The 27,743-nt window shown below is 39.5% G+C and overlaps 2 protein-coding genes across 7 annotated transcripts in view; one reads left to right on the top strand and one right to left on the bottom strand.

The window, feature by feature from the left end:
* Positions 1-6,102, top strand: part of SESN1 (sestrin 1) — a 45,521-nt gene extending 39,419 nt beyond the window's left edge. For 5 of the 6 annotated variants that reach the window (XM_081904758.1, XM_081904760.1, XM_081904762.1 and 2 more), the window contains 5 exons: positions 1,264-1,411; positions 3,053-3,165; positions 3,364-3,554; positions 4,259-4,403; positions 5,060-6,102. In XM_081904758.1, the coding sequence (XP_081760884.1) occupies positions 1,264-1,411; positions 3,053-3,165; positions 3,364-3,554; positions 4,259-4,403; positions 5,060-5,146 (684 nt within the window). In that variant the 3' untranslated portion in view covers positions 5,147-6,102. The remainder of the gene's footprint in view (positions 1-1,263; positions 1,412-3,052; positions 3,166-3,363; positions 3,555-4,258; positions 4,404-5,059) is intronic. The other variant, XM_081904759.1, reaches the window with a different exon arrangement.
* Positions 6,103-7,019: 917 nt separating this feature from the next.
* Positions 7,020-27,743, bottom strand: part of ARMC2 (armadillo repeat containing 2) — a 34,406-nt gene continuing 13,682 nt past the window's right edge. The window contains exons 6-18 of the mRNA XM_081904755.1: positions 26,444-26,520; positions 25,130-25,216; positions 24,085-24,260; positions 22,609-22,711; positions 21,107-21,327; positions 17,293-17,438; positions 15,259-15,358; positions 11,618-11,930; positions 10,264-10,386; positions 9,443-9,556; positions 8,700-8,832; positions 8,385-8,545; positions 7,020-7,337 (exon numbers count right to left, since the gene is read on the bottom strand). Coding sequence (XP_081760881.1) covers positions 7,213-7,337; positions 8,385-8,545; positions 8,700-8,832; positions 9,443-9,556; positions 10,264-10,386; positions 11,618-11,930; positions 15,259-15,358; positions 17,293-17,438; positions 21,107-21,327; positions 22,609-22,711; positions 24,085-24,260; positions 25,130-25,216; positions 26,444-26,520 — 1,879 coding nt within the window. The 3' untranslated portion in view covers positions 7,020-7,212. The remainder of the gene's footprint in view (positions 7,338-8,384; positions 8,546-8,699; positions 8,833-9,442; positions 9,557-10,263; positions 10,387-11,617; positions 11,931-15,258; positions 15,359-17,292; positions 17,439-21,106; positions 21,328-22,608; positions 22,712-24,084; positions 24,261-25,129; positions 25,217-26,443; positions 26,521-27,743) is intronic.

Consider the following 27,743-nt stretch of genomic DNA (forward strand, 5'->3'; position numbering starts at 1 on the left):
AGGACCAGTGGTCAGGGATGATGGGAGTTGTAGTCCCAAAACATCTGGAGGGCCGAGTTTGCCTATGCCTGACGTACACACTTGATATGGAAAATACAAGCGTCAGTTCAAGAAATTTATTTGCCGTGATAGGTGTGGAGCTGATCTGAGTTTCCCAAAATTGAACTGAAATTGTTCAAGTGCTCACTAATTGAATATGATGGTTTAGTTCAGGGGTCGGCAACCTAAGGCCCATGGGCCACAAGCAGCCAACGGGTCGTTTAACCAGCCCACAAGCCGCCTGCTCGGCGAGTCCCCATGGGCTGTGCTAAACCAGCACAGTGTGGGGACTCACTTCCGCAGCGCCAAAAATTGTGGGCGTGATCTGGCCCACGGAGGGATCTCCACTGGAGTGAACTTGCCCAAGGCAAAGTAAACCTTGCCGACCCCTGGTTTAGCTGGTCTAGTGACTTTTGCCATTGTCAAAAACAATGTGTCACTGAGAATTATCAAAAGGTTCCTAAGGTGAGAGACAGGCTTACCATGAAGCAGATTCCAACTCCCAAGAATGCACACACACTTTGTATGTATGTGTATTATTAACAACAACAACACAATGTGAAAAGCAGTCCTAATGAATTTCAGTTATAAAAAACACATCACATTTCACAAGTGAGATGTTTAATCAGTAATGTTGCTATCTTTTGCGGGTGGGGGGGTGAAGTACTAGCGGGAATAGAGCATTTGTTTTAATTATTCCTAACATCTTTTACATCAAACTACAGCCTGAGAACAAGGTGATAGACAGAAATTGGATGTTATGTCACTTATGTTGGATGTTATATCAACTAAATTTTCTTGTAGGTATGTGATGCCAATTTTAAATGTAGCTGTTGTGTTTTTTGTTAATAGCATTTTAAGAATGTGCAACCTTTTTTTGAAATAGGCATTTTTAAAGAACTTTAGATCTTTGGACAGCATTTTGCACAAGCTGCAGCTTTTGGACAAAACTTAATAGGATGTACTTCAGTCGAAGCTACTAATGCATCAAACACTGTAGCCAGGTATCCCTGTCCAGAAACAGCTATAACTGTTAATTCTGCATTACATCATTGCATAATAAAGGCAAATAGAATATTCACGAAACTGAGGGCACCATTGAATTTAAGGTAGTAAGCAGGGAGGCATAGAACTGGAACATGGTATAATGCTTATACTTACCTGTGACTGTATACTCTCAGTACAATATCCCAATGCATTAGAATATTGGTTTGTTTTTTTAAGACCACCGAGCCTTTCTGTGAAGTAGAAGCACTTATGGAAAAACTGAAGCAACTACAGGAATGCAGAGATGATGTTAAAGCCAGTCAAGAAGAAAAGGCCACTCGTTTTGAGAAGGAAAAGAGAGAAAGCATGTTGGTGTGTTGCTCAGGTGGGAACATAGTTAAAGTCAACATATCTTTAAAAACCATCTTGGCTTGTGGCGCATGTCTTAGTGTTGCCTATCAAGTTAAACAGCAAAATGCTTTTGTCAATTCCAGATCACAGCAGGTTTCCACTGTCATGAATAGATAATGAAACACCACATTAAAACACTGATCTCCTTTATAACTCAAAATCTTAATTACAAGTTAATCAGTTCATCTGAGTAGTTGCCCAAGACAAACCTACGCATGTAGGGAGGTATGTTGCCAAGGGATGTGTGTGTTGGGATGCCCCACCCAGTGTGTCTACTGCTTAATTAAGGTGACCCTTTCCCACTGGCTGTCAGCTAACACTAGCAGCAGACGAGAGCCCTGGCCTTCCCTACTTGGAACAGCCACCTAGAGTCGTTTATTTCATTTGTTAGGCACCTACACAAGAAAGTCCAGGTATATTAAAATGAAAACACAAACCCAGCAACAAGCAGATCTGCAGTCTGCTTGCACCTAACACTGTTGGTGTGCACTTTATTTTGGAGCATAATGGGGTGTGGGAGTATGGACTTTGTTTCCATCAACACTGTTGATTGTACCAAGACCACAGCTAATCTTATGTACCTGACCATGCTTGTTACTTCTGTGAGTCTGGAGTTTATGGCCTCCCAATGGGGAGTGAGTCTGTATCTGGAGAGTTGCCATACCAACACAGAGAAAGCATTAAATATTAGGAACTGTTTGCCATTAACATGTATACATGATTAGGTGGAAATACGCAGGCAAAATAGTGCTTGAAACTAAAGATGTCCTCCTTTTGCTATACTTTGGTTTTACTCCCATCTTAAATTCTGTTTATATCCTCCTTTCCACTGCCATATAAACCTAGAAGCAGGATGTTGCTAGTTGTTGACATGGTTTTCTGTAGCATTCATTTTTTATTTTATCTTAGAAAGTTTAGTATTGTTGTGTCAGTGCAGTGTCATGTCAAGAGCACATGGATGCAAGGACATACCCAATGAAAAACTAGCGTCGTGTTGGGCTGCATGTTATCCCAAAGTTTGGCTGAAATCCTAAAAATACTGGCTTTTAGCGTAAAGCAACAATGTGTTTCAATCCCGTCTGACCATACTGACGAGCTTGAAATATACAGCCTGAAATGCTAAGACCAGAAACAAGAAGACTTGTTACTAATTTCTGGCCCTGTACTTTTTTCTGTTCATCAAGTCAGACGTTTCTTCTCAAGGGCCATTCTCACATTTGAAAATAGTTAAGAAATGCATCTGTACTTTGCATCTGCCGTGTAGAGAAATTATATGCTCACTACTTGCATTAATATGTGGATGTTATCTATTTTATTTATATACTGCCCTTCATGGTTCGCAGCATAAAAATACAAAATAAACACAAAATACAGAGTTATGGCCTTGAATTTCACATAACTGAAGGAGAGGGAACTGGTGGCCCTCTATCATATAGGTTCAGTGCTGCATTAAAAAAAATGTTTTGTCTAATATACTATCAATTTTAATTGATTTCATGTGTATTTAGTTTGTATCCCTTTAGTCTAGAAAAGGATTTTCAATTTTTAAATTGCAGTCATTTGCATCAGGGCTTTCTGTGTTAAGTTTTGCAATGTTTTGTTACATTTTTAACAGAAGATGAAGAATCTGTGCCAACAAGAGATGTGTCTCGCCACTTTGAGGATACTAGCTATGGCTATAAAGATTTCTCCAGACATGGAATGCAAGTACCTACGTTCCATGTTCAGGTAGGACTTAGGTTGCAAGTAACAAAACTTGGAAGAGTGCACTGCAAAATTAGTATTTATACACTAAGCTCATTGTAGGGCTTTACTGTTATCCTAAGAAAATAAGATAGTGTTTCCAAGCTTAGTTTAAAACTGTGTGTGTAATACAATGGCATCTTTCTTGGGAACTTGCACTCACGTACTGAATTTGTTTTTAAGGACTATTCATGGGAAGACCATGGCTATTCATTGGTAAATCGTCTCTATCCAGATGTGGGGCAGTTGATAGATGAGAAGTTTCAGATTGCATACAACCTGACTTACAACACAATGGCTATGCATAAAGATGTGGATACCTCAATGCTCAGGCGGGCAATCTGGAATTATATCCATTGTATGTTTGGAATAAGGTTGGTCCTGTTATCTGTATATGGGCAGCTTTATGGTAACACTGTGCACTTGTTTGTTATGGTAGACATTGTTGACATTCTGAGTTTAGTATATATAACCTGTAAAGAATACTTTGCAAAACCTACATCAAAAGTTATGTTGTCCCAAACTGTAGCAGTCATGGATACATTAATTGGATAAGCAAGAGGAGAAGGTAGTGGCTCTTAGTAACTCCTTATCAGGAGTTCCAGGTCAGAGCAAACAGCCTAGTGGCTTGGAATGTAATTTGCCTTAATTTGAATAAAATTAAATAAAATAAAATGCTAGTATGGAATAGGATTTTATACTACTCTCAGGTTCATGGCCTGAAGAAATCGCCAAGGAACTGGAATTATTTGTGGATAGGGGCATGGGAAGCAGTGATCTGCAGGATAGAGAAAGGCAGAAGAAACTTGTAGGACTGTAAGTACCATGTGATAGTGCTTATTCACACAAAGTAAGTAATCTTCCAGAGCTGTGGGAAGCAAAGAAAAGCACTGGAGAAGGGAAGTTGTTCCAACTGCAGAGAAGAGGAGAAAATATTCAGAAGGCTACTGTCATGGGGCTGTGGTTGGAGATCCACAGAAACACCTATTCCTGTCAAGTAGCTAGTACGATGGATTGTACTGTAATGACAAAAATGTTTGTTTTTGGAGAGATAATTTTTTCCCTTAATTCCAACCAGATATGATGACTATGACTATGGTGAAATTAACCAGCTACTGGACCGCAGTTTTAAAATTTACATCAAAACTGTGGTGTGTGCTCCTGAGAAGACCACAAACAGAATGTATGATAGCTTTTGGAGACAGTTCAAACACTCTGAGAAGGTAAGTTCTTCAAACATATATTTTGACTTTGCTATATTGAGCAATAATGTTGCTTGATAGTTAGATAATGAGGCCAATACATTTTGTTTGCAACTCCCATGATTCTACGTAGATTTAATCTCCCATTTATTACAAACTTGTATACTTTTTTCAAATAAGCAGTGTTTGTATTTTTACATTCATAGTATGAGAGAATAAGGATTATAATGTTGGTTCGCATCATTGTAGCAAGCTTGATCAAAGACCTCATTAAGGTAGGCCTCTGCCTGCTGCACCTACATAGTATGTTCTTGGATCCCAGGGAAGGCTCTACACAGTGCCTTCATTTTACACTGGCCAACCTTATCACACAGAGAGGATGTACTGGACGCTATTTCCCACTTGCCTGTCTTCTGTACACAGGATTCTAGTGGTTTAATATTTTCTTGTGTTGATTCGTTTTAATACTTTCAAACTGTGGCCATGGCTGTCAGATGGAGAAACATGCACTCTTTACAGATCCAGGGCCAGCCACCATGCCACTGCTACTGGGTTCACAGCCTAATGGGTTGACCAGTGAAACATTTAATCACAGAAATCCTGCATGCTTGACAACAATACTCTAGACAGGAGACGTACTTGAAACTCAGATATGTTTCTTCTCTTCTTCTTTAAAGGTTCATGTCAATTTGCTTCTCATAGAAGCGCGGATGCAGGCGGAACTGCTGTATGCTCTGAGAGCCATTACTCGCTACATGACCTGAAATGTTTGGCTGGCTGGCTAACTAGGTTGGAAGGTGCAGCAGGTGCTGCCTACTAGGAGATGCTACCGAGCTTCGGAACCAGTGGTGGCTAAAAGCCATGAGATCGATTGTGCCATAACTTTCTTTTAGTTTCAGCTCCTTGGTGGAATATTGCTACTGGGCTTGGTGGACAAAATTGTTCAGAGAGGCTTCTTGATCACTACAGCCTGCTCTTTGATAGCACAGGAAACCATGATTTGTGGCAGCCAAGTAGTTAATTACGCAAATCTTGTATTGTTGCAAGTAGATAACAAAATCTGGGGACGCGAGGAGAATTTAAAAAGACTTCTGCTTTTGATATAAGAATAATTGATATTTTTTAAAGGAAACGTCTTGATGCTGCTGTACTTGCTAGTGAAATGAAGAGACTAGCAATTCCAATTAAGCTACAAATGAAATCTGAGCCTTATATGGTTATTAGAGAAAGTCCTTGCTAATGATTTGAAACTGAACTGTATTCACACTAACAGTTTTGATTGTAACAGGAGTGTCTAGCTTTAAAAGAAAGTTACTGGCCTGGACTTGTTCACAGTGGTTGTGTGGCTAAATCAACAGTGTGAAAAGGAGTAAGAATTTTCAAAGCTGTTTAAGACTGCAACTATGTGAAATGCTAAATGCTTGGTAACAAGGACAAACATTCTCCTATTTCTTATTGTTCCTAGAAATTATCTAAGGTGTGGGAAAGTTAATTCAGACTATCAGGCAGCCTCTCAATACATTTGCTTACCCATGCCTATGGTCCATCATTTAGCTTATGTAGTCAAGCAGGAAAATAGCATAACAATAAAACCCTTAAGTTTGGCATACAGCTGTTTCTGGAAAATATATGGATACTTTTGTATGAGCAGCATGAACTGCTATAAAATCTGTCAGTATTACTGAATTGTTTAAATAAAACAATTTTTGTTCTGTTCTTATTTCAGGCATTTTATTTGAACTAGCATTAACTAGTATAGAGTAGTGAGTGCGATATCTGGCCCTGCACTACTGTCTATTTGTGTTTGAGGGGAAAGAACAAAAAACTAAAATGCAACCCTTGACAGTTTAACAGGAAGCATCTGCTATTTCCTCTAGTAAAAAAAATAAAATACAAGGTTTATGCTGATCCAAAAAATCATAGAACGAATGTGTGGTTCTTAAATTGGCTTAGGCTAAAACATACCTTCTACTAATTGCTGTATAAAGCAATTGAAGTCTAATAATATCAACATCCAAAGATGTTCTCAGTTCTTCAAGGATATTGTATAAAGCTGATGCTTGCCTCCTTGCAGGTTGTTTAGTTTGTTTTAAAACAGATGCGGTCCTTTTTTTAAAGCATCAGAGGGAAGAGTAGAATATAGTAGTTTTGCATTAAACCAAATAGGAGCTAATGATGCAAAATCTCCTATAGAGGCTATTTGGGCACGTGCCTCTTCTGTATAATGTAGTAGAGATTTTCCACCACTATTTTGTTGATAGCAAGTCATATAAAAATTTCCAAGATAAAAAGTAATAATCAGTTTCTCTATGGGCAATGTCTTAGTTGAGTTAGTATGAGAACACTCCATTATCTAAAAAACAGTTGTATGAATTTTAGCTACACACATGAAAAACCCCCTCTTAATGCTGATTTAGTGCACCTCTAAATTTCTGGAAACCACAGAAGGGGAGGCCAGAAGTTGCCATTTCCCCCCATTAAGGCTCTATTTTCTACAATCCGATCTAATATATTTAATATCCCAAGTCAACAGGACAAGGAACAGTGAATCCTTGCTCATCATGAGATAATCACTTTTCTGCAAACTTCTACTGTCTTGGGACATATTTTTAGCTTTCTAAAAAGACACACAAACCAGATGCTGTAGCTGGTTTATTTTTACATCCCTAAATGCCACTGGAAATTTAAGAAAAGGTATCATACAATGAACGTACATGCTAATACAAAAGAAAACTACCTAAAGCCACTTTCTGTCAAAGCACTTTGAGTGCAACAACTTTGCATAAACGGCCAATGGAGTATCCTCAGCACCCACCTTAAAATAAGGAATTCAAAAGTTGCAGTTTTGAATCCTCTGGAGAAGCTTCTGCGCCACAGGTTTGAACTCTGTTTCCCAGTAAAGTTTGTGATAATCTCTTAAATCGTCCAAATTGTAATCCAGAGCTAATTCTTCATCTGCAGCAAGAACAACGATGACATTATCAGTCAATATGAAACAGAACAATGCACTTAAAATATTTAGGGTCTCTTCACAGGACGTGCAGGATTTTCCTTTTAGTAAGCGTGAGTAAGACTGAGAAAAATAGTGCCAATGTCTTCTTAAAAATCCACCTTGTGTATGTGACAGCAGTGAGTGTTGATCCTGGTCTAGATAGAACACTGCATAGATAATTTCACACAGCTGCTATACTGCCATTTGAACAAGAGGTAGTTTCTCAGTAAATATGGCTTAGTTGGATTCAACACAATAGAATTACAATTATCAGAAGTAGAGGTAAAACATTGGAGCCCTGCTGGATTAGACAAAGACGCTATTTAGTAGAGCATCACGGCCCACAGCTGACTGCTTCTGGACAGCTCTCAAGACAGGCCTGAAGGCAACAGCCCTCCCCAATGTTTTGCTCCTCACCACAGTTGGTATACGGAGACATGCTTCCTCCGAACATGAAGGTACTATTATAGCGCATAGCTATTGACCTTTTATACACCCCCATGGATTTTAGGCAATCTATGCCTGTGGCCATTACCATTATTTATGGCATTTGCTGCCATAAGGTACGTGTGCATTTTGTGAAGTGCTTTCATTTGTTTTGAAACTACTGCCAGTCACTTTCATGGCATTAACACTAAATTCTAGTATTACCTAAGAGGAAGAAACATATATTCCATTCCCTTAATGACTTCATTAAATTCTGTCGTGCCTCTGCCTTTTGCGTTTCCCTCCCAGCAAACTGAAGACAATATGGGTGATATCCAGTTGTGGTTTCCCACTTGCACAAAAAGGAATTCCTCTCCTTCCCCAGAAACCTTCAGAGCAGTTAAGGAAGACTTTTTGGATCTTACTAGCGAACACTCTATCTAGGGTAGGTGTCCAACCTCTTCTTGCGAGGGGGTAACCAGCACTATACGTAGTATTCAGAATACGGCTGCCTGAGTGAGTAGCTTCTGTATTTTCATTCTACTTGTTAAGAAAGGGTAATGAGATTGGCTTTTACAGCTTACCTAAAAATGATGCAAGGATAACGAGCAAGGTGTTTGATTCGTCATCTTCAAAGCAAGCTTTGGCCATGCTAACATTCTCACTGTAGTTCCACAAAGTTTTACATATCAAACAAGCCAGCTGCCAGTCTGTAGGCCCAAAGTCTCTCAAACAATCGATCAACCTGTTGCAATAATGGAGTAAAGATAGTTTTACACTTTTGTCAGGACTACCTTTTCTGTGGCTGTCCTTAAACCTGGATGTTTCTCTCCACCCCAACATAAACGTCAGTAAAATCTCACTTAACCCTCGAACTCCCACTAGTTTTCTGAACTCACTTTTTAATTCCTCCTTCTTCGTTCAATATACTACGCCTGCTTTTATCCACTGTAAGATTGAGGAGAACTCCACAGGCTGAAAAGCAGACATCCTGGTGTTTGGTATCAAGCAAAGCGATCATGAACTTGTACACTAGATAGCATGGCAAGAAAGAACTATTTCAGAGAACAAAATTGTCTTTAAGAATTTTCACAGTGTTAACAATGAAACAAATGTGTGTTGAGTTTGAAGAACCCAACAACCCATGAATTTATCTGGTTTGCTGCCGAAATACCACTCTCTCACTCCCAGCATCCAAGTTGCAGTTATCTAATGCTCAACAATATGAGCACTACAAAGCTGAATCATTAAACTTCTTTATTATAACAACTAAAATAAGATGTGCTTTACCAACAGCTCAGACTGTTAACATCTTTGCTTTTATCATTACCTACATGCTCAACAACACGATGGGCCATAGGTGTCCTTGAACCTCCCTCCAATTCTTGCAACCTCTGCCTTTTGGATGGTTTATCTGCTATGATTTCAGAGTGGCCCTAGCCATGGAGAGTTATTATGATGTATCTGAATTCCAAGGGCTATAAGCAGCCTATCGGACACATTGTTCTAATCCATATGCTTTCAAATGGTGCCATTTTGGTGTAGATGGATTTTAGCACTCGATATGTTAAACTTGAATAGGCAACATATTGTAGTCATGTAACTGATATTTATTTATTTGGTCTAATGGGCAGAAACTCACCCTTTCGCTGTATGATGAAGTCACAGATTTCATGGCATTGTGAAAGATTACCAAAGACTCGAATGGCCTCCAGAATTCCATCCATATTACTGCTCATTAGTAGCTTTAAAAGCACTGTTAGTACAGAAGCAGAAAAGATGCACTTAGAATAGTTCAAGAAATTGGTCACCTTTGCAACACAGTTAAATGATTGAAGCAAATTTACAACGTGGAGGAATGGAAGTAGGAAAGCTCAATGCCCGGAGTCTGCTGGAAACTAAACCACTGAACCTCTGTCATATGAATCTCTGTCATGTGAAAATATTGACAAGCACATTTTGATTACACTTGGTAAGCCAGCAATAACTCAGTATCACTCACTGAGTTTTCAGTATTCTAAAATAATTTCTAGTTCTCCTGTAACTACAACTCCAAAAAAACTACCTAGTGTATAATAAATCCAAGGAAATACTCAGTTTCTAGTCTTGGAATATGTGTAGACTCCTTTTAATGCCTTCTCATTTAATGTTTTTGAGCCCAATACTTGAGCTTTAAATTTGATATCATAGGTTTTAATCTACAATGGGAAAGAGCCACTTTGAGTTTAGATCTACACTCAACCTGCTGTTCTCCAGCCTAACCAGTTTGCAAACTGAGCAAATTGCATATTCATCATTACATCCACAAGGATTATCCAATGAGATCAGCTTTACCAACCAAAACTGAGAAAGTAGAGAACAGCTATCTTATTTCTCACTGTTGCTCAATACTATCAGAGATATTATATCATTATAATAACAGAAATATGATATACTAATCTTTTTAAATAAAAAAATCCTTACACTCTGCAATATATAATTTCTTCTCCTGGATCACAGAATTCTTCACTTGGTAGAAAGATAAATTGCTGATTGTTGCTGTGGTATTAATAACCAGCTCCTCACATTCATCAACTGATTTGTTTTCTAGTAATTTGGACAAAAAAAGACATGTGTTTTTTCAAGACACTTATCATTTTGACACTTCGGTGACTGTTGTTCACAACATTCCTACATAAAAGAAAGCTTTGGGCCATTCCAAAACCGCACTGTGATCATGCCTGGTTTTTCCATGAGGTGTTCATATGTGCCCATTCTCCTTGCTAAAATGTAAATCCTTCACACTGCTATTTTAATAAGCAATATGCAGCAAGACTTGTGAAAATTTGCAAGTGAGAGGAGAGAGGCTTTCAAGACATGTCAATGCCGGTCCTTACTTATATGGGCTCTCAAATTTATATCCATCAAAGCTGAGTGCATTATCACAGAATACAGCCCCAGCAATCCTGCTTACCATTGATACCGGTTTGTTGGTGTAGCATAGTGGCCCAAAAAACTGAATACATCAACTAATTAGGTGGTCTTAATCAAGCAACTCTCTGTACCTCAACCATCCTATCTGCAATATGGGAGATATTATCACATTACCTTAGAGGGATGTTGTAAGGATTACAAACCGAATGCATGCGTGAAGAACTCTGAAAGCTTGAGTGTGCTATACAAACATTTAAGTATTATGCATTTATGATGTATGCCCACCACTATTCTCTACACTGCACTACAGAAAAACCTGGTGAAATTCTAAGTCACACTGATCTAGTAGTAAGCTCCATTGAAATGTGAAAAGGAGCTTGGTCCCAGTGGCTTAAGGCTTCATGGTCATATAACTAAAAAATACACCATCTTCCCTCTGGTTTCAGTATTGTTTTTGCAGCAGAGAGAAGAAAATCAGCATGGTCGGCTTGCTTTGTTTTCTCAATGGGCTAAATCAGCAAAGGGTGCCTGAGTTTCTGAGGGTGGGAGCTGGAACTGGCTAGAGGGTACAGGGTGGTGTGAAGAGGTTCAGTTTTGAGATGTTGAACTTAATATAGGAAATATCAGGGAGAGAAATGACATGCACTATGGTTTATAGGAGATCGAATAGGGGATTGCTGGTATGCAGCAGTTGAAACAGCAGACAAGCTTGCAGATAAAGGAAGATGATGGTGAATATGGTTTGGGGGATGACTGGAAAAATACTAGGGAAATCTTGGAGATGCAGCCAGTTTTATAGTATCATTAATCAACCAATTTCATCACGTTAGCAGGATTTAAATTATTTCACTATGGGAAACTTAAGGAAAAACGTTTCTTCCTCTAAGAAGAAAGCAGTTCTTACCTAGTACCATAATGAGTAATGTCACAATATGATGGTTTGTTGCCAGACTTGTGCCTACAGTGGGGTGGATGGACAAATTGGCAACCACTCTTACAAGTTTGATGAGCACATCTTCTGCTTCAGACGGATGCTTGAGATTTTTTATATCGCCATCACCTTTCAGCAGTTTACTATTTAAATCAGCTTCACAATTAGCCTGGAATATTGCTATCAGGGTATTAATGCTTCCTTGCACCTCAAAAAACTGTTCCCGGGCCCGGTTGTTCTTTGCTGTTAAATTTCCAAGAATAAAAATGATACGGATGACTAAATCCTGGAATTAAAGAAGATGTAAACATCCCTGCTGTAAGTAAAAGTGATCAATAATGGTTTGCAAGAAGAAAATGGTCATCTTTACTTCAGTTAATATCTACTGTACAGTATTTTAAAATAAAAAAACCCACAGCATGTAAAATTACCTCTCTTCTGTCTCATGTCAAAACCTTATAGAAGCCAAGAATGCCTTGTGATATTTTAAAAATGTTAATAGTCCTAAGTACATATATTTCTGTTTTAAAGTATTTTTATTTTATGGTGGTCCTGTGTTAGCTGTATTTTATTGTTTTATTACAGTTTTGTTTATTTTAATCCCCATATGTGAATGCAGGAATACCTTTCTTTGTTAGTTACCAAGCAACTGATGAATCAGAAGAACAAAGTTAAAATATTTTTGACTTTCTCTTTTTGCTAAAATGCAGCAGTCTGGAAACAAGACTGTCCAGTCATAAATTAGAATTATCAGCTAGATATAATCAATTTATGTCTCACACCTTCACACAATTTATGTTCTCAGGACAGCTAGCACAGTAGGGCAAGGCTATCAACAGCTATGAGCCACAATGGCTATGTTTCACCTCCACTGTCAGAGGCATGATGCTTCTGACTATAATAATTTATTATTTATACCCCGCCCATCTGGCTGGGTTTCCCAGTTGCAGGGAACTGCAGGGAGAGAGCTGAAGCACTCATCTCCAGCTTGCAAGCTTCCCATAGGCATCCGATTTGCCATTGTGAGATGGGCCACTGGTACAATCCAGCAGGCTTGTTATGGGATCTTACATAGCAAGAAACAAAACACCACCACAAATAAGACCTTGGACTGACAGATTTAAAGTTAGTTCAATAGGCTGGTGGTCTGAGACTGAATATACTGTTCTACCAATGGTATTACCACCAGACAAAGTGCTCTGGCTGTGTTATTATTTGTTGCATACATCAGGTCCATGCTGTTATGCAGTTTGCTATACCAGAATACGTAACATTCTAGGCTATGGAAAGACATAAATAAAAGGGTGTGATAGGGTGGGATTTCTACTGTGAGATTGCGGGCTCACAGAAAATTACTAAAATAAGTCTGGCATTGCATTAGTAGTGTAAATTTCAGGGTACTATAGTACAGACTAGAGGAAGCGATGGAAGGTTTCAGAATTCTGATACTTTTTTGCACAAGAAGAAAAATAAAACATGCACTAGTCAGCCCACAGAAAACAAGTCTCCCATATCTCTATTCCCTGTGGGAGGCGGCTATAAGACATGCAGAGCTACTCATAAGTATTTCATCAGGAGTAAATTCTTATCTTCAAAGTCATTTTAGGCTGGAACTTTGTCCTCAATAGTCCATTGGTTGGTGTCATGAATTGTCCAATGAGTCTAATCACTCTGATTTGATCGGATATTCCATAATTTTAAAATCTATGTTTCAGCTTTAGTAAAGAAGAATAGAACTTTAATGGAAGAAAGTTACTCCTGAAGCATGAAATGCAATAGCTGTCAGTCATTAAATCTTAAACAGATGAGCATTAACAACAGCATGAGCTGGGAGGGCAGATTTGTTGAGACTTGGTCCAAAATACAGAAACTATTATCCTTATGTATTAGAACACATGATTTCTTTATATCTCTATTAGTATCCTAAAACTAAAATTATTACATTTTTGTTCTAAATTTATTTCCCTTGAACTAAGTCCCAATAATTTCAGATAACTTCATTCTAAGTAAGAATTATTCAGCCTAAAACAGCCCAGCCTCGTACCAGTGACATTACCAAGAAGAAAGAGTGACCCATTGTGGCTGGTTTTGGCTCAGTCACCACAAAAATCCCCTGGGGAATTGGTATAGATTTGAGTAAACCCACATCTCTTTAAGGATTACAAACTTCTCACTTTAAAAGTAAAGCAATCCCTATTGAAGATTTAAAAGGTGGGGGCTTTGACCTTAAGCACATAAATTCAACTGAAGTCAGTGGGGCTTAAAACAAAGCAAGACATCCCTATTTAGCTGTTCATGCATCATTTGGGTATCACTGGTCACACCCTTTTCATGTGCTTAACATGTTAAAGAACAGACCCTAGTACAAATATTCTTGGGACACTCACTATAACTTCTTGTCACTGTGAAGAAAGGTCATTAGCCTCTGCTACTCTATTCTTCTGAGATGTTGGCCAATTGCCCACCAGGCATAAAAGGCCAAAGGATTCGGGTGAAACATTTTTTGAAATTCCCAGTACAAAATAACTATTTTTATCCGCTCAGCATTTCCCACAGATTTGTGAGATAACAAAGGGAATTTTATATTATCTTAGTTATCATGGGGTGGCTTCCTGCTTTTAAACACATTTCCTCTGGGAAGGCCAGTTTTGAATGGAATTTACATACAAGTACAAATTCTTACGATCAGCCTAAGGCTGCAATGCACACTTACTTTGGTGTGCCCAATGATTGCAGTAAGATTTATCTATGAACGGAGTCAGACTACTTAGCACTTAAAGCAAGGGGTAAGCAAGTGTAAGGCTTGTGAAATATGTCTGGTACACTGAAGCTTGGGGCCATGCACTGTGGTCACCCAGCCATTGTAGCACTGCTACTGTGTGGCAACTTTCTTGCAGGCCTGGTGGCAGCAGCAGATGCCGTGGTGGAGCTACATCTCTCGCCTGACCTCTGTCTGGCTGACACTCTGCAGAATACATGAACAGAGAAAGGGAGGGGTGCAGGGGCAGCAAGGCAGGCATGGTGGAGCCAATGTCTAGCTGGCAGTCAGAATTAAAGTTTGGCCCGATACAACACATAGGCCTTATATTGCTTATTTCTGATAATGAAGTCCATGAGGAGAAGTGTCAAGGGTGGGGAATTCAACACAGCATCAAGAAGGGTGTGTGACCGCTCGCTCAACAGGACTTCTTCCCCCAATGCACGCCTTAAACCTGTTCTAGGTTCCCCCCCAACTCTTCAGAGCATATTTGGGGGGCACAGGATCAAGCAAGGGAAGGCGAAAGGAGAAAAGTCTCATTGTGCAAGCGGATGATGTTCTGTTTGTGCAACAACTCAGTTGAATCCCGCCCCAACACTCCAAAAACGACTCATCTGTATGCTAAGAAGAAGAAGAAGGGAGTTAATCAACTGCCTGTCCCTTATATCGCCCCCACTGTTAATCTAAGTTGAGTCCATTTCAATAATTTACTATTTAGAAATGCTGTCAACCGTTTAAAATTTCTATCTTGTAAATGCACATGAAAGTAGGTCACTGAATATGGGCTTACACACATACGACACCACAGACACATCCGAGGATTAAAATATAAAAAGCAGGAGATGAAAAAACTGACCTGCTTCTTTGGGTGTTTGTTTAGCAGGGCTAAAAATAAGACGTAACATCTGGAGCAATCTGCCAAAGCTGTACAGCAGTCATTGAAGGAAGAAAGTTTGCTGTATGTTTAAAAATAATAACATGCATCAGTAGGGTAACTTTTCCTACAGTTGTCCCCTGCTCTTGCCCAAGCCAAGTCATTTGCTCCATTTTAAAATATTTTTCAGTGTTCATACTGATAGGCTAGGATTCTGGTCCAATTCAGTAAAGATAAGGATTATATAACAGAGGAGCTGAGCCGTTATGAATGAGTAGCTAATTATATTGCATAGGGCAATGACAATCAAAAGCTGAATCTGAGATCTCCAGTTAAAGTGGAAGACAAGAAAACCATTGCCTCCTTGGGACCCAGACAGAATGCCAAATCCAAGGTTTCAGCTATGGTGCTGCCTACCCCTTTCTCTCTCTCTCTCTCTCTCTCTCTCTCTCTCTTTCTTTCTTTCTTTCTTTCTTTCTTTCTTTCTTTCTTTCTCTCTCTCTCTCTCTCACCCACCCTCCCTCCACACACACACACACACACACACCCCTCCCCATCCAGGCCAACATGCCTCAAAGGAAAGTGCAAAGTAACATGGATCTTCAGTGTGGGCAAAGGACAAGTAGCACCCACAGCCCCCTCCCTTACCTCCTTTTCTTAAGAACCTAAATGCATTTATCTGGGAGTCAGTTCTACTGAACTCAATGGGGCTTATTTATGAATAGACACATAGAGGATTGCACTGTAAAACCCTTCCTTCCTTGTCATGCCCCCTCGGAGCCTCAATAAGGGAAGGTTCAGAAGCAGATGAAGCATCCATCACAGCTGTTCTGGGAAAGAAAAGGCTTTATACTGACTGGTAGAGATGATAGTAGGGTGAGATAGTGGAGTACATCCCTGAATTGCATTGCTACACCTAGAAGTGATGTTTACTCAGAGTGCAAAGGTAATCAAATGGTGCCACAGAAATACTGGGGGGGGGGCAGGGAGAAGCAGGCCATGGGGTTTTCCTTATTTCAGCTGGAAACAGTGACAGAAAGGAGTGTAATTGGGTTTATGGGTTGTTGACAAAGGGTCCATGGGTTTCAAAATGAGCAAAATAACACTAAATCCAAGAAACATATGAGCAGGGTGTGTGGTCCTGTGACAATGGGATGTGATAACAGTGAGCAGTGGTATGGAACAACTGAGGGCTACAATGCACAAACTGTACGAAACGGATATGGAAAATGTGGATTTGCAAAGGAGGTGTAGAAGAGCCCATTAACAGTTGCTCTGGGAAATTTGAGATACAGGCCTTTCAGTGATTTGTGGACATCCTTCCTTAACTGATTATGCCAAGGATTGAACCTAGGAATGTGCATGTGCAAAGGAATTGTTTCCCAGCTCAATTCCTACAGAAGTTCCTTTCATGGTTTTTGCATGGGGTTTTTGGGCTTAGCAATGCTGGTGACTCAAGCACAAAGGAGAGACCAAACAGAGATTTAGTTAATAATGTCATACGATTTGAGGAGGCGAACGTATTTAATTCTGCAGGTACAGCCTGCATGTGCAACTGGGTCCTATTTCAGGCAAGGCAAATGCAAGTAGTGGTGCCATCAGGTCAGAACTTTGGGGTCAGTGAAACGTGCAAAACACCGGAGAGCTAGCTTGCCATGTTGTGAAGTAAGCAAAATAACCAACACTGCTATTTAAAGAGAAAAGGGGCACCATAAAAACCACGAAGTCCAGGGTCTAAAATTCCCTAACTGCATACAAGCTGACTTCGGTACTTAAGGACTGTTTCTGTGTATGTCCACTTATGTTACTTACGTCTATGAGGCAGAACATTTCCCCTTCAAAACAATATCCGCAACAATATTTCAAGGATTAAAGCTGCACACATACAAAAGATGGTAGTACAATATAAACCAGCATGGCTGGGGATGGAGGTGAAGAAGTGGGTGCTGCAAGTATTTGTTCTGTGGGAAACAAACAAACAAACAAACTGTATTGCATTTCTTTAAAGGACTTTACCTGAATATTCTGGCCACATTGGTGCAGACATCCTTGTCGTTCATACGCTTCTCCAACATCAGACAAAGCTCTGGAATTGCTTCAGAGTCCAGGAGCTTGCACCTTGACTGAGGCAAGTCAACCAAGTTCCGCAAAGTGGCAGTGAGCTGGAGAAAATATATTTAAACATGAATAAATCATCACATTATTATTAGTCCCAGACACTTTTGAAAATTTAACAAGGTTAGATCTAGCCTAAGCCTCCTCTGATGGCCGCTCTAAGAAACTCTACAGACATGTATGAAATAGTGTGGATTATTTAAACGCTGGAATACGAAGCAATGATGCAGACATAATTTTAAAAAAACAGGATAGAGGACAGCACGAGTCGCATTTCTCTATTTTGAAAGCAGACAGTATGTTGTTCCTTCCCTGGATACAAGTGAATCCATCTCCTCCTGCCTTTTGACCTGTCTTGTTTATCTAGTATCTCTTCACAACTGGGCAGGGAACTACTGCATGTGCGTGTGATGATCCTTCCCTTTTTTAGCCAAAATACTAGCGCAAACCATGACAGACACTCCTGGATTAAACCAAATTTCCTAAACCCATTTCAATCTAGCTTCTGACCAAGGGCTGGGGCCAATATTTACCTTCACCAGGAGACAGACAGAAGGGGTACAAATTCTGCCACTTTCAGCACCTTCATTTTCAGTATCCTTCTGGACCAACTTTGTGGATTAGAAGTACAGGACAGTACTTTTGCAGTAGTTCTACTCCTACCTTGCTGAAAGGATCCAGAAGGTGGTTTTAGGAGGATGCTGCCCTTCTCTGCAGGAATTATCCTGCAGTGTTTCTCTTATATTTATTATCTGCATTCAACCATCGGGGAAGGTTGTCTTGCAGTTTGGAGTGAGATGTCATCAGTATACTGACAATACCCAGTTCTCCATTTCTTTTCCAACAGAACTAGCTTTAGCAGTTTCTTGCTTTAACAACTGCTTGAAATCAGTAATGTGGGGAGTGTTATCTCATCCAGGGCAAGGAACCAGGAATGCATTTGGGGCATATTTTTGGATCTGAGTTTCCTCCTGGGTTGGCAAAGTGTTGCATGTGGCGCTCAGTGTGCCCCTTTCAGCACAAATTTCAATGGCACCCTTCTTTAAACACACAACTTGTAATGTGCATTCCCTGATAACCTAACAACTACTATATTACAGTTTGTGTAAAGCTGCCCTTGAAGATAATTAGATAATTCAGCTGGTTCAGAATACAGCAGGATATGTCCACCACTAACTGCACAGAGTATGTTATACCATATTTACAAGAACTCAGCTGGTCATTGTTTCCAGCCTAATTTTTTAACCCTGCATGGATCCATCGTATTTGACGATTTGTCTTCTTACACATGTACTTTGCTATGCTATAAAGTAGGAAGCATGAGGTCTGATAGTATGTGCTGCACCATCAGTAGCAGAGAGTGGTTTCTACCAGCGGTAAAGCTTTTTTTGACATAGCATCCACAAATCAGAGTTCACTGCACAAATCCCTTTCAGAAGGCAATTTAAGTGTTTTCTTTTTAGGCAGGCCTCTGGTCTGTCAGTGACTGAGAGCTATGGCTATTTTAATTTTTGGTTCCACATGTTAATGCTGTTTAAATGTTGACTTTTTATATTTTGCCTTTCATGTACTTCAGAGCATTCAAAAAGAAGACTATACATACAAACAACTGGTAAAGCCAGCAAGGACAAGATTGCCAATAGTGGGACAGGTGGTGGTGAACAGCAGGTTTGGGGTTTTTTTTAAAGCTTCCTACATTTTGGATGTCTTCATTTGCTACTCTCTGAATAGCTAACCCACTGAACAAAAACAATCCAGCTTTAACAAAATGTGAACTGAGATATGAAGGAAGGCAAGTTGGGGTTGCTCTGGAAGAGTGGCAGCTAGTTAAAGGGAGCTTGCCCTTGTAACACAGCAACTTTTGTTTTTCCTGGAAGCTCACACGCAGACCATGAAGTCAACAACCCTTCAAGAATCTGGTATTCAGAGGTATACTTCCTTCCATGGAAGAAAACAATCATGGCTGGCAATAATTTCAGCAGTGAATTCTACACACTAATTATATGCTGTGTGATGACATACTTCCTCTTGACTGTTATGAATATGCTGCCAACTGATTTCATTACATGACCCTAATATGAAGAGAAAAGGATAAAAAGTCTCTCTATGCACCTTTCTCCACCCCATTCATAAACTTATAATCCTTTCTCATATACCGGTAGTTATCTTTTCCAAAAATAGAAAACTCCCAATAATTAACCAAGCCTTTCCTCGTAGAGAACATGCTCCAATACTTTCATTGTTTTAGGTGCTCTTTTCTGTATTGTCTCTGCCTCTGCTAAGTTGTCAGTTATATCAACAATATTGTTCTCTTGGAGTCACATCTCGTCTTCTACAGAGTGATGACCACAATAGTAATGATAGTCTTGGTTAATTCAACATTAAAATCCCTCCAAATTGTAAACTTTCTACAAAGCACAAGACAAGCAAAAGTGGGGTTGTTTTGATGAGAACTTTACCAATGACTGCCACTGCTAGACTTACATAAATGCCCTTTGCAAAGTGATCTGCATGTCCCCTCTACTCTTGTCAATAGTCAAACTCCAATTTCCATGTTTCCTCATCATCCATACTGGAACAAGAGCTTTTTCATCGGCTATTGCTGCTATACGGAACATCTATCTTGCATCTCTTTGCTTCACTGACTCTCTATCCCTTTTCTAATCTCCTCTGAAAATTGCCTCTCTGCTAGCTTGCTTTTGCCTCTTAAATAATAGAATAGGGCATAAAGACATTTGATTCCATTCCTTTATCACTTTCCCCCCAACTTGCCAAAAGCATAGAAAGTAGCCACAATAATTCAACTTTTTTCCCCCCTTCCCTTGCTGAAGTACTACTATTTTCTCATAGTGACCCCATGATTACTATACACTACAGTCTAACACCACCATATTGTGTGCATAACAGGTGAGATAAGATAATTGTAAGAGCATCAAACAGCACTTCCTATAAGCTTGCTCTGGATCCCTTTTAAGGACTTTGTTAATCACTAAAATAAAGCACATGTTACTATATTTAGCAAAATAGAGCTTTTGTTGTTTATGTGGCAGAATGTTTTGGCTTCCAGAATACTTTTATTTTTACATACAGTATCTTCATTATTTGTAAAGGGAATCTTTCTATGAGTAATACTTCATTACCTCTTCTTTTTCAAGTGATCATAGCAGCTGCAATTGTATATGTAAAGTACAGGAAATAAAACCAGAGACTAAGATTCAAGAGATTAGTAAGTATGTTGAAATAAGGGGTATGGCAACTCTAAACAAATTCATCTAGGCAACATGAGCTAGTCAGAGAAGATAAACTTGCACTACACTTGAACATGATTTGAATGGATTTAAAAAGTGTGGAATGATAAACAAATAGCAGTGATTGGTAATGTTTTCCTTTTGTTATAAGGAAGCTCTAAATAAAATAAAGTTGGTGTTTTGTATTAACAAATGATAACCAGTAGAAATCAAAATATCTAAGGGGCAAAGTCAAAAGTGTTTTAAAAAGATAACTGTATCTTATACGGGAATATATAAATTGCTATTTTTAGTTATTTTTTGTTCGTTCCTATATTTCCTATTCTTTACCATAACTTGTGAAGCTCCAACTGTTATACATAAATACACACGTACCTGTTTTCTCCCTCTCATTGTTTTATATTTTATGCAAAGTCTCAAGACTGGTCCCAAATCTTATCTGGTTGAAATAAAAGTTTAACTCTAACCTGAACCAAGAGGTGTCCTGAACTGGAAAACCGAGCATCATTTTCATTAATTTCATTGATCTGCTTCATTAGTTGCAACAGTATTTCAACAGTTCCCTTGCTGACCATCTCATTAATGAGCTTTGCATTCCCAGAAATGAATTTTATAGCGCCCATACAATAGAGAAAGGCCTCAGTAGTTGCTTGTAAGTCTTCAGCTCTCAGAACTTCTAGCAGAGAATCTATGGAGAAAATTGTGAATGCTAATCTGAACAATGCTTATTGCCTCTTACCTTGAAGTGACCAAGAGTGGGAGTGCCCAGACATTTGCCCAAGGGAAATTCCCCACCTCCTCCTTCCCAAGGCAGCCTGCTGTCCCCCCCCCCCCAAAAAAAACCCCTGTTCTGAAAAGGAACAGGGCTGGGATGAGGGGCTACAGTATCAGGGAAACTGGCTAGAGGGAGCTTGAGTGAGCAGAGCTCCGATTCACACAAGCTACCACCACCCAATTTTAGAGTGTACATATGCAAGACTTTAAGTAATCAAAATGAGGTATCATAATTACTGATTACTTTCTGTTACAGATAGGTAGCCGTGTTGGTCTGCCATAGTCAAAACAAAAAAATTCCTTCCAGTAGCACCTTAAAGACCAACTAAGTTAGTTCTTGGTATGAGCTTTCGTGTGCATGCACACTTCTTCAGATACACTGAAACAGAAGTTACCAGACCCTTCTATATAGTGAGAAGGTGGGGAGGGGTATTACTCAGTAGGGTGGTGGGAATGGGTGATTGGCAGATAGCTGTGATGAGCCTGTTGACGACTCTTAACGACTGCAATAGGTCTTACAGGAAAAAGCAAGGGGTGAGAAGGTGAAAAATGGCTTTGTCATGTATAATGAGATAAGAATCCAATGTCTTTGTTCAGACCAGGTCTCTCCATGGTTTTAAGTTTGGTAATAAGTTGCAATTCCTACCACCCTTCTGAGTAATACCCCTCCCCACCTTCTCACTATATAGAAGGGTCTGGTAACTTCTGTTTCAGTGTATCTGAAGAAGTGTGCATGCACATGAAAGCTCATACCAAGAACTAACTTAGTTGGTCTTTAAGGTGCTACTGGAAGGAATTTTTTTGTTTTGATTACTTTCTGGTATCAAATACATTCACTACCTTCAAGATAGCAGGCTGGCTGAATATAGATGTGAGCTGACATTTTTTCTGGTGCTCAGTTGTGGTTTATTTGAGTTCAAAAGGTTAAAATAAAAACTTCCCTCCATCATTGAAGTATCAAAGGCAGACATACCTGGATACTGAATAGTGTGGGAAATTCAGAGTGCTTTATGCTCGGGGGGGGGGAGGGGGGAAGCAATCTAAAATCAAAATGCAGCCTGGAAATCATGTCTGCATTCCTGCTTCATTTCTAGACTGCTCCATTTCACCCAACAAATTAAATGTGTTTTCTCTTATAAATTACCCAAGAAATAAAACATGGGAACAGCCATGGTAGAATTTATAAGATACTTACCCAATATTTGATCATGTTGAATGATGGAATCATTTTTTTCATTTCTGCTTATTTTAAACACCAGTTTGCAGACATTAAGCAGGTTCTTTCCACTTACTTTCAGCTGCAAATAACACAGGAAAAAAAGCAACATCAGTGCAATCAATACTTGATGGGGAAATCTGTTTTAAATAGACAAGGATCAGCGTGTCAAAAAAGTGCAGGAAGGACTTGATGGGTTCCCAAAAATCTTAAACTATGGTTTAGGAAGCTGGGGTTGTTACATCATAACTGGCTGTCTGGTATAATTAATCACAGAATTCTCAGACTCTCCTTTCCTAACTGTGCTCTTGAATTCCTGGGCAAAAGTGATATGACTGCTCCTTATCCAAAAAAGCACACACACATATAAAGGCACACGCACGCACACACGCGCGCACACACACACACATTGGTGAGAAGATATGGAAAGCATGCATGAAATACTACACAAAAATTTAATCAGGCATAACACAAAATAAAGGGTGCAATTCAAACCATTTATGCAATTTTTAAGTTCCACTGTTTTGGGTGTGAGAGATTTAAGCATGAGCTTGATTTCAATGAGACTACAACCTTTCATGGGCAATATATATTAAAAGCATAGAAACCAAAAGGCAACTAAAAGACTCGTTCATATTCATGTGCTTAAGTCAGAGATCTCTGCAGATGTGCCTAATTTTACCTGTATTGCACTCATGATTCTGAGGTCTATTTTTATAGGAGTGAAGGGTTTTTGTACAAATGCAGTTTAAAATCTAAAAATGAGAACGTCATGTCAGAACGGCTGACAAGACTGTTCCTTCACACCCATTACAGTCATTCAAGCTGTATTAAAATTTTAACTGAGTATGAAAACTAAAAGTATGCAAATGTGTTTCACCTCTTTCCCTCCAATATTTTCAATGTAGAACAAGAGCCTATGATACATAGAGCAATGAGAGAATCACTGGATTTCTTTTCCAGATCCTTAGGTTTTTTTAAACAGAGATTTCATCTTTTTTTATTGTGGGTTGCATTTTAATGGTATATTTCTGACAGGAAGTTTCTGTGGCTTTACTTAACAATCTAATACATCTGATTCACTTGAGAGAGGCTTATAATTTTCCAGTTTGATGCATAGCACAGCATTAATAGACAAATATTCTGGATATTCTGGTGCGCTAAAACCAATAATCCAAAACATATATTTGGGATACCATGTAACAATACAGATTTTTGTTTTAATAGGGCAATTATTAAAAATCACATGCTCACAGGATTTGTATTTTAGACTTATAAAACTATGTTAATCCACTATTTTTGAACTTTTGGTTTAAACTCTGTGTGTTCTCGTTTGTGAAAAGTTATTGTGTTTCTTGATACTTAGGATTCATCATACAATTTCACACAAACAGGGAGCTTAAAGCACATACAAAACATCACATTGCACCATGATCCCTCCACACTTTAACTTACGCCCAGAATAATTTTTGCAAGTTTCAGGCCAAGCGGATCTGAAGCAATGTCAACTAATTTGTATAAAGTCTTCAGAAGCAAATTTCGTCTTTTAAATCGCTTGCAAAGCATATTTCCTTCCTCCAAGGCCTTATAGAGAATAGTACAGGCATGGCAAAGTCTTTCTACATTGTCCTCTATTTGATATGGAAAAGAATAAAGCAACATCAATTATCAAACATTTTTCAGAGTCACCAAGAAAAAACAAAACCATAAATTGACTAAAAGGAAAAGCGTTATAGAGATATAAGAAACTCAGTATCAAGCATGATTCTAAAAACTGTAGCCTAAACCTGAAACCTTTAGGTCAGTGGTGAGGAATCTCCAGCCCACGTGCCTAATTAGGCCCATCAGCTCTTTCCATTTGGTCTGTACTGTAATGCCATTTTGGCCAAGCTGCGCCCACCTGCCCTATTCATAGATGCCATATATGATGTCATATGTGGTGCAGGTAAACATGTGGCTCAGTCAAAAGGGGTTTGCAGGCATCACTGATCAGCTGATTGACAACACTTGCAAAGCACCTCAGGTGCTGTGAAGCCCTATGCACAGAGCTTTGCAACCTTCAATGACCAGCTGATCCTTGGAACTTGCAAAGCATTGTGCATAGTGTTCTACAAGCACTGATGATCAGCTGACTGTCAGTACCTTGCGGGTTATGCTTTTGCCCCTATGGTTTGATTTCACACCATGCAGGCAAAAGCAGGTCACTGTGATCGGCATCAGCTGAATGTCATCAGCATACTGATAGCACACTGCCCAAATCTCCTAATGACCACTCCCAGTGGCTTCATGTACATGTTAAATAACATTTCCCCCTACCCCAAATCTGAACTGGCAGTCCTGATCATAGTGCTGAAAAGCGGATGTGGATCACACCCTCAACCATAGGCCACAATATATTACCAATGCAAGAACATTAATTGGAATATCAATTACTGGAAGTAAGTATTGGAAAATCTATTTTGTGAAAGTCATAACAAGTATCATAGAAACCATTATGCACCAGACTCTAATTCATGTAGAATTGGTAAAATTTTCATATTCCAGTAGTTTTCTTCTTCTTCTGTTTCATTAGCTTCCAAAGTATTTTCTGAAATTTGAAAACATGTTATTAAGTGACCACACATTGAAACTTACACAACATAAGCAAAACTGATTTTAAAACTACAACCATATTAATACTGTGGACTGTGTAAATGAGTGGAATCTTAACAATCTGAAGTACAGTATCTGCCTAAGCAATAAAAAATTATTTAAGGTTATTATTTTCAACTACCTCAGTGTACATTTGATTTTTTTTTAAAGGAAACTTAAACAACAAAAATTGACAATTTGAACAAAATGTCTTGGTGGTTTGTCAGTCATAACCACATCTTTGCAGTCTGGTCAGAGAAATGACATTGGCTTGCATTTATTGGCTGCTGTTCTTAGTATGTAAATACAAAAGCCTTAGCAACACTGAAAGTCGAACCCTTCCAAGCTTACTGTTTCAACCTTTTTGCAGAAGCAATGGAAAAGAAATACACTAAGCTTTACATATAAGTGAATCACTCTAACAGGTTCTTAGCAGTGTAAAATAGCTTGACTACCTAACCTATGTCAATCTGTACTAAATGAGAATGTATATTGGGCAGCTGCATGTGAATTCTAATCACTGCTAGAATATCATAATACTGAGTGATGATGCTCTTTTGCAGCTTTTGAATGCTCCATTAAAAAGACTTTTGTAATGGGTTGCTTCCAATATGCCTGTTTAGCAAATTAGAGTACCAGGCAGGTTGAATCACTTCTAGCCCAGTTTTTAATTAGAAGGGAACACTCAAAAATTATGTAAGTGAAACAAATCTAAAGGCTATTTCAAATTTCAGGTATAGGTTATATTTTTAGTTAGAAAATAAATAAAACAGAACATCATGTCTATTCAGAAACCTGACACAATGCAGCAAGGTGTGAAAGCTGGCATGGTGCAACTTTTAGATTTAGTTGGCATGCTAGTATCAGGCACAATCTTTCCTAAGCATGTTTACTTGGAAGTAAACCCCAATGAGTTATTTCCAGGTATTATGTTACAACACCCTGTAAAATGTTAGCTGTGAGCACTTCTTGAAGAAAAATGTTGAGAAAGAACATAATTAGCAAATCATATGTCTCACTGCTATCACGATAAAAACAGCTTCATGAAAAAAATCAGATGCTTACAATTATGCATATCACTTATGTTTTCTAAATGCAAAGGTGCAACCCAGCAGTGTACAAGAAAGAAAGCCAGTATTTTTTTTTAAAAAAAATCTATGCTCAACCAAACTATGTGATGTACCTGACACAGTTGCAGACTTAGTCCACTCAGTGTTTTCTAGGCATGATGAAGGACTTTCTTGCCCGTTAACCTGGTCACTTAAAAATGGGAGATGAGATTAACACAGAGAAAACTGTAGGTACACATCAACATCATGTACATAGTAGCACTTTCAGCTTCCCATGCACACAACTGGGAAAGTTATTTTTGGAAAATTAAAAGTGTACCTCAGTGCTGGTAGAACTTTACCAAATCATCCCCCAGGAAAATGCACACACTGTAGTCTCAGACTCTGGGGTTTTCTCAGCAACCCAAACTAGAACATAAATGCCAGCATTCTGATAAACTGGAGAGTTGGGCTTCCCCCCCAGCCCAATAACTTCCTATTATCTGATTGCGACTACCAACCACAGCTCACAATCAGAGGATCAATGCAGAGGCTGCCAAGTATTGACACTGAGAAACTTCTTGGCCTAAGTTAACTCACTACAATCAGTTTGGGAATCTTATAGATACAGCAGGAGTCTGTCTGCTCTGTCCAGCCTTAGCTAAGCAAAAATAGCCATAAATTTATTTATGTCTTATGGTGCCAGTCTTGAAAGCCAACAGGCAATCCCCAGCTGGGGCAAAAGGCCCATCATCATATTATATACATTTTAACCAGCTATGAAAGTATTCATAGTATTTCCTCCTTTTGTGCTTTCACCTCACTGATTACTACCAGTACCACTTGTGTTTACCATTATCATTAAGTGAGACTGTCAATTGTTGAATACAGTTAATAATTTTATATATTACTTACATTTCCCCACAAGTTGTATTTAAACCAGTGTTTCCCAACCGGTGTTCCGCGGCACACTAGTGTGCCGCGAGACGTTGCCTGGTGTGCCGTGGGAGGGAGGCGGGCAAGTCGGGCGGCAAGAGGCCTTAGGCGCCCTGCAGAAAGGCGTCCTCTTTGTGGGTGGGTTCTCCCCCCTCCCTTAGCGCATCGTATTTAGTTGGGGATTCTGGAGAGGGGGGCAGGGGCGCGCTGGCCCCGAGCGGAACAGATGCGCCGTCGTCCCCACCTCCCTCTCCTCAGTAGCTCCGAGCCGACTGACTGAGGGTGGGACGCGGCCAGCGGCGTCCTCTCTCTCTCTCTCTCTCTCTCTCTCTCTCCGCCTCCCAGCACCGCTTTTCCCGAGGCAGGCGCGCGCCTAAGGCTGAATGGGAGCAGCCTGGAGGCTTGGCGGCCTCTCAGCGGCTCATGACGGGCGTCCCCGAGGCGGGAGGTGCTGAGCAGGGGCTCTGCGAGAGGGCGCGAGGGATGCGTGGTGGTGCC

Source organism: Podarcis melisellensis (assembly GCF_964234715.1).
Source record: "Podarcis melisellensis genome assembly, chromosome: 3".
In the NCBI taxonomy this organism is placed as follows: domain Eukaryota; kingdom Metazoa; phylum Chordata; class Lepidosauria; order Squamata; family Lacertidae; genus Podarcis; species Podarcis melisellensis.